The 9,959-nt window shown below is 44.0% G+C and overlaps 1 protein-coding gene across 1 annotated transcript; it reads right to left on the reverse strand.

Annotated features, from left to right (window-relative positions):
• Positions 1-457: 457 nt before the first annotated feature.
• Positions 458-8,943, reverse strand: LMX1B (LIM homeobox transcription factor 1, beta). The gene is made up of 6 exons (XM_009998811.1): positions 8,717-8,943; positions 5,050-5,228; positions 4,020-4,097; positions 3,546-3,612; positions 2,584-2,745; positions 458-865 (listed from the first exon to the last, which is right to left on the reverse strand). Exons 1-6 carry the CDS (start codon positions 8,919-8,921, stop codon positions 708-710), a joined length of 849 nt encoding a protein of 282 aa, XP_009997113.1. The 5' UTR covers positions 8,922-8,943; the 3' UTR covers positions 458-707.
• Between the last annotated feature and the right edge of the window lie 1,016 nt (positions 8,944-9,959).

The following is a 9,959-nucleotide window of genomic DNA, read 5'->3' on the forward strand; positions in this document are numbered from 1 at the left end:
TCTTATTAAGAAATCACTGGCTTTCTCCACAAATATTACTGTTAACCAGTTTCCTCAGAATCTTATGCATAAGGGCTATAAACTAATGAGCAGATCTAGGTTATGTAGAAGAAGTGTAGAAAGGAAACAAATGTTGAACGTCACATTTACATTAACTTCTCACAGTTCAAATGGCAATTTATCCACAACATAGTATGAATCATGCAGTAAGAAAAGGGAGGGATCTCCAGTTTCTTTGATTTATTTGTCATATGGTTGACTGATGTCAGTATCAGTGGCTTTAAAAAAAAAAAAGTTTAAACATCCAAAAGAAAGGGAGAGAAAGCAGGCAAAGGTCTAGCTTTCCGCAAAAATCCATTTCCTTTACGATGAGCTCAACCAAACCAAACCAAGGGCTGCTGAAGAGCAGGGTCTTCTGTTCCTTCCGTGCTTGTCTTGTGGTCTGGTGCAAACTGGGAATCAAGGGTATGGGACTGGTGGGTGCATTTTGTTAGACAATATATATGTATGTATGTAGGTAGGTATTAATATATATACACATACATACACATATATGCACACAGATCAGTCTTCCTAAAAATGCTCTTTGCAGTCCAGAGGCAGCAGGAGTCACTGTGAAGGAAGAGCTGGGCAACATATGGCTGTAGAGTCTGCACTGGAAAAAGTCACTGGCTAAATACACGCCGGCTGTTTGTTTTCTTTTATTTTCATGAGGCGAAATAGGAGCTCTGCATAGAGTACAGCCTGTCAATGGGGTTTCCTACTCTAGCCTGCATGGAGTTAACTTCAGAAGAGGCAAGAAAACAGTCGCTCAAGCTAGTTAAAGAGGTATCACTGTCGATATCATGAAAAATGGAGTCGTTTCCTGCAAATGAAACGTATATGTTAAGCTGGATTCTGGTCAGCCAGAGGACACAGTACACACGGGTGCTTGTATGCACACCCTGCAGCAAAGGGAACACACCTGCTCTCGTTTTCACACAAAAGAGTCATCTTGCTCTAAGGATCTTACCTACAAAGAGGAAGACTAGCAACCAGCTCACAGCAGTGCCACACAAAACTGCCAGGATTTAATTTATACTTCAGTCCACAGCACAAATCTTGGCTGACAATGTGAGCACATGGTGCCGGGGAGGAATAGGACCCAGCATCCCTGGGGGCACTGGGGCACCAGCCACCAAGTGCTGGTGACTGGAAAAAAGAGGTCTGAGAGCCATAAACAGTAACAGTGTGCATTTACACATAAGGTAAAAGAACTACAAATGCAACAGGACCCAGAAGACCCAGCTTCCCTGGCCTTAAGTGAGCTACAGTTGTAGACATCCTTTCATTTCAGAAAAGTCCACTCCTTTGGAGCTGGTCTGAAACTGCACCCTTTATTTCCCTTAGGAACTAAGCCTTCAGTTTACCTCAACTCTCAAGGATACCAGAAAGAGCTCTAACTCAAGTGCTGTGAGCAGTAAGAAAATGTTAGTCTAGCTCTTTTTTCCCATGCACTCATGGGAAAAGGCTTTGTGCTCCTCCTGCATGGGTTTTGGAGCACAGGACCTGCCTCTCAAGGAGTTGTGCTTAAAAAGCCAAGCAAAATGCTAGCAACAAAATCACAAGCTATCTAATGTTCATTTGCACTACAGAGGTCCTCAGCTCCTCACAGGATTTATCGAAGTGCCTGGTGTATACTGTGGACTTCTCTCAGTAGGTAAAGTAATAACTCAAACCCAGAGCAGGTGTCTTGTTGGCCTGTGCACTCCGTGCTCACGACAGCAAGATGCACGTGGACCCTACGGTGACCTGCTCCAGGGCAGCAGAAACAAGTCTGATGTAACAGGCCCTTGTGGGCCACAGCAAGGCCGATAATCACAGCCTGAGAAATTCTCTTACATTTTATTTAACTGTCACGCTGCAATTGTCTAGAATCAACTACTAGGCATTTAATGCTGCAATGCATTTGGCGTAGCTATTCACTTGATGGTGTGTGGTCAAGAAATTGTGAAAGCAAATCATCTTGATTTTAGGCAGAGAATAAAATTATGCAGGAGAAATGTCCTGTGGTGACATATCTCGTAGCAGTTCAAGAACTGTCCTTGAACAGATCCATACATCCCATCTGATGGTGGTGCTTATCCATTTTGGAATGAATAGAGTGCTTCTCTTTATTAGACCACTCTTCAAGGCACTTTTTCCTCAAATCTTCTAAGAAAAAGTAAAAACTTATGAGGGAGCTAGCATTTATTTCTAAATGTCTCAGACAGTGGTTTAAGGAGGGAGCTAGCATTTGGTACTGTTTATTTCTAAATGTCTCAGACAGTGGTTTAAAAAAGTGGAGCTGGAGAGGCGATGCTGCTTAGTTTATCATTTATCAGAATTATACTGTGAAATAGTTATGAAGGATGTTCAGAGCCTGGGATGAACTCCCTTCTAACACGTGTACATGAAAATAAACACAAGACTGACTGGTACAAATTTCCTGGAGAAAACCCCCCCAAAAATATTAGAAAAGCAAGTAGCTTTACTGACCCTGCGGTGAGTGACTGAGCATAGAACCCTGCTACTCCTGCTGCGGCAGAAGGATGCATGCCTTACCATAGGGGTTCATGTGGTCGCCTGGCATTTGTGGAGGGGTAAGACCCTGCTGAAATGGGTCTGTGCCATAACTGCTCTGATCCATTGCTACAATCTGCTGCTGTGGTGGTGCAAGTGGTGTGTAAGATGTCATCATCCCTTCCATCCGGTTGGACATCACTTCTGCAAAGCAAACAGGAGGACATGGTCACTGCTGGGAACAGAGAAGTGGCAGCACCAGAAGCAACACTAGACCTGAGCACAGAGGAACACAGCTACGTGTGTCCTGCCATTCACAGGAGCCTTCCAAACTTTGGCTGGGATACAGCCCTGAGCAGTAAGTTGAAAGATTTGTAATTTCTGACTAGACCATTTCTGGAGCTCCTGGGTGCTGCACTGGATCTTACCAAAGTCTGTCCTGTGACTAACGTGGCCCTTTTAGTCCCATACTTCTGTTGGTACCAGTTGTTCTGGCTCTATGGAAAGAGGAGGATTTGAGCCTGCAAGGCCTGGGAAGTTGGGGAACCTCTAGAGCATCCATGCAGCAGCAGGGCAAGCCCTGGTGCAGCTCCTGCCCAGGAGGGGTCCCTGTGCCCCAGATGCAGCATGGATGCAGATGCCCCTGCAGGCAGCCTGCAGATGCCCAGCTGAGCCTGGCCCTTCTTCAGGGGAAAACAAACTGGAGGATCTACCTTTCCAGGAGTAAGCCTCTTGGAAAGCGCCTCTGTACTGCACATTTCTTCTAGAAAAGGAATAACAGCTCCTCTGTAAGCACCTCCAGGTCTGGCCACATGGGAGAACTCTGGGATAAGCTGGGGTGGGCTCTTGGACACAGCACCGCTGTGTGCTTCCCTGGCCGATGGCACACGATACCTGTAGACCTGTGCACAACTGTTTGGCTGTCCTGACACTGTGTGGGAATGGCACTTCAAGAAATCGCAGATTCTCTTCCCCTTGCTCTGCCTTCATCACAAATGCCCTACCTTGCCCCAGTCGCTGCGAGTTCTGCTGCTCCTGCTGTTGCTGATGCCTTCGTGCTAGTTTTTTCATCTGAGTAAAGCAGGAAAAATGGAACAATCTCATGGCTCTGCATGCAACAACTTTGTTTCCTTATAAAACTCTCTGCAAACATTGAACCAATTAATGCAGAACATTTATATTCATGCACACATCACTGTGGATTCAGCTTCATTTCTAATTTAAACATTTCAGTTTCCAATTCATATTTGCATGCAAAATTTTTACTTGCAACTTCATATTGCTCTGAGCACATGAACTTAGTGTCTGTGTTTGAAAGTTGCATTTCTTGTGTGGATGCAGACAGCAGTGCATGCAAAATATGAACAGTTCAGTCCCTGGGATCAGATCTCTGGTACGTACTACACGTAGGAGGAGGCAAAAATCTGGGTCGGACAACAATTTGTGTATTACTTTTGAGAAACTGACAAACAACCTACCTTTGCTCTTTGGTTTTGAAACCAGACCTGGACAACCCGCACACTGAGTCCTGTTTCAGCTGCTAGTGTTTCTCTGACCTACAGAAAGAAACGCTTAATGATGCCATGTAATTCCTTTTTTAAAAAAAAACCTCATCAGTCATGTTAGAAGGAGTATGTCTGTACTTAAAACAAAAACTGAAGCTACAGAATTTATTTTTAAAATTCCCCATATTTTTGCATAGTTTGTTCAAGTTCTGTCCTTCATGTTGCTACAAGTTTCGTAAGAACTGAACAAATAGTCTGAGCTGTGCAAAATGAGACTAAGTCATTTCATTATTTTTATTTTACCCATAAAACAGTTCTGTGCAAAACAGGTAACAAATTTGGCTAGGGACAATTTTCGTAGCGTTAAGATACAATTCCACACTTAAAAATGTGAAGAAGGCACATTGCACTGTTCCAAAAGACACCCTTTGTATGCCAGCAGGAGAATGTAACTTTTTGCAAAACCAACAGCTTTCAGGATGCAACTCTGCTTTTTTTTTTCTCCCATTACACTTAGGGTAAGCAGTTACCTGGGCTGCCTTCCACAAAGACTGAGCAGCTTTGTCAGTGCAGCGATATCTGTACTTTTCCCTGGCTGCTCCACACAAGTTAACAGCAGGGTTCAGTTTCATAAAAAGCCAGACTGAAGGAAAAACAGTGGGACCAAAGCCAAGCACCCACCTCCCTGGACAGTGATTCCCTCTGGGATGGGATGGAGAAGGACAAAAGCCACTTGTTTACCTGGGCTCTGATAGCCTAAGACTACTTCATGGTTTAGAAACACAAAATATTGCTGTTCAGCAGGAATCAGACAGGGAGCTGCTCTACACACTGGGAGGAGCACCCAGAAAGAGCAGTGAGCTGGTCCTCAGCTGACATGGCACTGGGGTGAGCGTGGCCACACACTGGCCTGGTTCCTGCACTCACCCCAGAGCACCTGCTGCCCTGTCACCCCCATGACCTGGTGTCAGAGCTGACTTCAGGTTCCTGAATAAGCACCTACCTTCCTACAGGGCTTGGAAGACACTTCAAAGGATGCTTTGAATGCTCGTCTCTGCTGTGTGGTAAGTATCGTCCTTGGCCGTTTGGGTCTTCTTGGGTCCTTCCCATCATCACTTCCTTTTCCTTGGGTAACTTGGCCTTTGGTGGGCTTAACATCTCCATCTTCATCATCGCTTTTAACTGGTGTAAGAAAAACCAAACAAAACAGGATATAAAATTGTCCTTGTTCCACCAAAGTAACAGGATGTTTAAGAACTGCTCTTCAGCTGCCAAACTAGTCAACAGGTTCAACTATTATCCCACGCTTACCTGAATAGCTAGAGCAACTGGAGGCAGGAAGAGACTTAGATTTCTCTGCATTGCCTAAATCAACTGCTCCAAGAGCTTAAGAAAGTGTTTAATTTTTATTGAGGGCATGGGACTGTTCAGGGGCTGGAAAATCAGAATATGCTTCAGTACTTCCAGGAATTGGGCACAGAGAGAGACTTCCCCACACCACTTGGTTCCCTGAGCTCACCTGCTGCCACTGCCTCAACCGACACACGTCCCCTCCCAGAGCACAGATGTGGCAGCTGCACAGTGTAAATGCAAATATCACAACAATATCCAAGTCTGTTTAGCTAAGTATAGTGCAGATTCCAGATAATGTTCTGAATATTTTGAAGCTCTAGAAATAATCTTAAATACAATCTTTGCCATCTCATTTCTGCATCCCACAGAAAACATCAGCTCTCTTTCTCTGTGTATTTCACTATGTCTATATATGCACACACAGATTTGTCTTTCTTGGTAAACATAGAAAAATATACATGTGCTTGTGTAAACCAAGTATTTTAAATAGTTAAATTCTAAACATTTGTAAAGTCTGGTGATGCTATGTGTGTTAGTATATTGTACTTGGAAATCTTAATCTCAGTGGCAAAGGTTGAAGAGTAAATAGAATTTTTTTTTGTGAAAAACACCTTTTCAATTCAGCATATTTTACCAGATTACTTATCTCTCTTCCAGAAAACATTAATACACTTTTATAGGGACTTCAGCATAAAGAAACACATTGCAATTTTTATAAACTCAAAGATGACGTTTGGGGAATTAACAAATTAGGCTTTAATTCATTTTAGGGTCTGATTATTACATACCTAGCAATCTAATCACCTTTTACTTTAATAAGCATCTTTTGCCTAATGATTAAAGAGAAGTTAAGTCATTTTAATAACCATGACATTATTAACTTTCCAGTGTGCCATTTCTAAGGAAAGGTTTGTGAGGATTAATATTGCTCATTGGAGAGTTACTTTTGTGTCCAGTGGATAAATATTTGATTGCAGAACGACACATTCTCAGCCAGGGCTATATGAAATCATTTGCTCTCCGACAGGCATCTGGGAGAGCTGTGTTTTCAGTTTTGTTTCAATGGGAGACAAAACATCCCATTTAATTTGTCAACTTGTTTTTCAGGTTTGGGTTTGGCTAACACAGACTAATGAGGAAAAAAAGCATCTCCAGGAGTGAGAAACTACCCCTTGTGCCAAGGGGAAATGAAATTGGAAGCCAAATTGTTTTGTGCAGCTGTGGCAGCTTTCTGCTGATCACAACACAGCGACTCTGGTCCTGACCCGTGCCCAGGGCAGCTCTCACAGACTGGCAAACAGCAGTGCCTGCGAGGAGGAGAGGAGGAAAGAAAGATCCCCATGCCCATCGCTGTGGTGAGGGATGGCCCCGACATGCAGCTCGTCTGAGTGGGTTTGTCTGGAGACAGGTGGGTGGCCACCAGGATGCTGAACCTGGCCATGAGAATGACATGCTGAAGGGCAAGTAGGAAACGCCTCGGGCAAATTCACAAGGAGCCCAAACCCTGTGATGTGAGGTTTACAGAGCAGAGCACTCGAGGTCCTGCAGGTACAGCATGGCAATAAATAACACTTGGCTGCTCCAAGAAAGGCCCCGGTCCCACACGTCCTGCTGAGTCAGCAGTGACCTTTGTCTTGCAGCATTCCTGACACAAAAACATAAATTTCAGCAATGTGGAGAACATGACTCTCAGATTAGAGATTAAGGATAATTACTGCTCCTAGCTAAATTGGAATAATGCATTTTCCCATAAACCAGTGGCAAACATTCATGTCATTTGGACGCTTAATGGAATGGTAATTGTTGATCTTCTTAGATTTTCTTAGACGTTTTCTTGGGAAACAAGCATGCAATTATGATGGCTGGCAGCAGTCTGGTACAGTCTCCAGTCCTGGCATCAGCCAGGGCACACTGGCAGCAGAAGGGTTCCAGTCTCCTTGGGTGCATACAGCACAAGAAGGAAGCATCCTATCTGTCCTAAAACTGCTGGGGAGCCAGTGCTCAATGTAACCATCCCTAGATCCCCTGGATTTGGGCTGGACAACCCCACTCCAGTGTGGGAACTATTCTTCCTGGGCAGTACTGTGTTCCTAGCCCTGGACGGGCAGTAAGCAGGTTTTTGCTCACTCTCTTTTAGAACCTCCCCTAGGAGACGGGTAGAGAAAGAAAGTATCTGTCTCTCCATAACACTGGGGGAAGACATCCATCAGCTGCTGTATGTGAGGGCTCTGCTTGTCTTCAGGAGAAGGCAGAAGCTCTGGTCACAGTATGGTGTCCCTCTGCCTTAACTCCTTGGCCGAGTGGTGCAGAGATTTGCAATCATACTGTTCATACCCGTTCAGGTCCCCCTGAAGAGAGAGGTCACACTGCAGACTAGCAGTAGTGTGTTATCCAGCTTGTCTTTCCTTGATCCTAAGCCATTTGCATTCATCAGGAACAGCAGAGGACCTCAAGGACATGCCTGGAGGCCTGTAAGAGGCAAACTTTGCATGCCTAACTTCTCACCATACATAGCACACACACCCCTATGCAGCTATCCTTGGGTCAAAACATAGATCCGTTCCTGGGCTGACTTAAAACAGCAAGTAACAACAGAGATGACCAGAAACTAGAGCCTCATTAGCACAGAAGAGAGAGACATACTGCCAGAACTCAGAATGGCAGTCTGCAGAGCCAACCACTGTACCTGGATTGACAATGTGCAGAAACAGACCCTCCTAAACTCCTCAATTGAGTTACTGCTTTGTATTTTTATTTTTGTGAGCCCCCTTGCCTGCCCTGCCAGCAGAGGGTCTGCTTTCCCAGCCTGCACAGGCTGTTGCTGGAGCACAAACCTATTCCTTGGTTTCTTTCAGATTCCCCTCAGTACTTCTGTGTTGTAGTTTTTCTTAAACTTACCGTTTGTGATTAACTCTTCAAAATCTTATTGCTACTTAGCCCATTTTCCTAGCTCAGTGCTGAAAGCATATGTGTAGAAGACTCCCTGAAAAACGGGTTAAGTGGATGGAAGATGCCTATGGAAAGCAGCACACTTCAAATGGGGCCTGACATGACTGAAGCCAGCTGGAGTCACATTTTGTCATCTTACAGAAAAACTATTTAAAAGTTTTTGTCCTGCACTAAGCAGCAAGTTAAGGAAGTCAAGTTAGGGAGAACAGTCTGCAAGTAGGCATTTTTTTTCAGCTGTGCCTGCTAATTTGCATGGGTGGCATCTGCACATGGATCAAGTGGACGTGCAAATGGATACGCTTTTCTGTAAGAAAGCTCTACGAACCCTTGCAGCTTTTCCAGTCAGAGCAGTTGCGGGAAAAGCTCACCTGAGTCTGAGTCGTCTGGGCTGACAGAGCTCAACAAGTCTTTCTCTTTTTCATAGTCACTTTTGCAGAGCAATTGCCCTTCCTTGAGAACAAATTCATCCCCTTTCCTCAGCTGTCGCTCACACACGCAGCAGCAGAAGCAGCTCAAGTGGTAAACACACTCCAGGGCTCTCATCACGAATTCTGTCGGGGCAATCTTCTCCATGCAGCCACTGCACTTGGCAGCAAACAGCCTGTCAGAGAGAGGCAGTACAGTCAAAGGCAACGTCAGATCATACACTGCATGGATTTAAATACAGCGAGTTATTTAATTTAACTACAGATCAGCTTGGCTGATGCTTTCACGCACTGGGAGACTTGCATCCCTAGTCTTGGAAACATCACAGGCATGCAATTTATTCAAATCTCAGTCCCTTTGGTCTAGAGATTCCCAAATCACCTTTGCTGGATAAAAACCACTAAGATTTATCCTTATCTCACTGTTTTGTTCCTGTTCAAAAGAGAAACAAAAAGGACCTCTCAGAGTTTGGATGACTCGTTCAAAACCTAATTTATTTTAATTCACTTTTCAGAGGCAGGGCCAGTTCACACTCTGTATTATACAGGCTCTCTAGTTCCGACTCTTAAACCATATTCTGAATAGATTTCATGACTTTCCATTTTTGGCATTGTCTGTCTGAGGAGACTGATAAATGGACACAGAAACAAGCGTGAAAACTTAGTGCTATTGCTGAGAAGACAACACACACATGCAGTCCCACACATGCAATTGATAGGAGTGAAATAACATGGCTTTTCTTTGGATGTTGAGTTATTCCAGAACAACCTGTCTCTGAAGGGAGTACTGTGCATTTTAAATTGTGTGAAACGTCCTTTGGCAGATATAGGCAGTGATACAATCTGCTAAATTACCACTATAATCACAGGTTCTAGAATATACACCATATTCCAGACTAGTTATTATTAAGCCTTTATAAACCCCCTCTTTCATCCATCATTAATTTTCTAAGATAAAGTGAGAATGACTTAGATTAATTTTATTTTGCTTTTCTAATGGCAACTGGAATCTCCCTAAGTGAGCTTTTTGAAAGAGAGCTGCTTCAAATAAAGATGAATAGCTGAGTTACATCCCTGTATGACACAGTGGGCTTGGTGATTTGAAATTCAGTGTCTTTCTGGCAATATATCAAAGTGCAAGGTGCACTGATATTTACATTTCAGCGATGAAACAAACAAAACTGCA

The sequence above is a fragment of the Chaetura pelagica genome, unplaced genomic scaffold (assembly GCF_000747805.2).
Source record: "Chaetura pelagica isolate M959 unplaced genomic scaffold, ChaPel_1.0 scaffold405, whole genome shotgun sequence".
Lineage (NCBI taxonomy): Eukaryota > Metazoa > Chordata > Aves > Apodiformes > Apodidae > Chaetura > Chaetura pelagica.

What these genes read in the sequence shown, in the direction of transcription:
- LMX1B (XM_009998811.1), bottom strand. Translation starts at nt 8,921, where the DNA reads ATGGAGAAGATTGCCCCGACAGAATTCGTGATGAGAGCCCTGGAGTGT. An exon ending in CTTCCAAGCCCTGTAGGAAG is followed by an intron (nt 4,098 to 5,049) that starts GTAGGTGCTTAT and finishes TTCTTTCTGTAG; the next exon opens with GTCAGAGAAACACTAGCAGC. An exon ending in CGACCACATGAACCCCTATG is followed by an intron (nt 866 to 2,583) that starts GTAAGGCATGCA and finishes TTTCATTTGCAG; the next exon opens with GAAACGACTCCATTTTTCAT.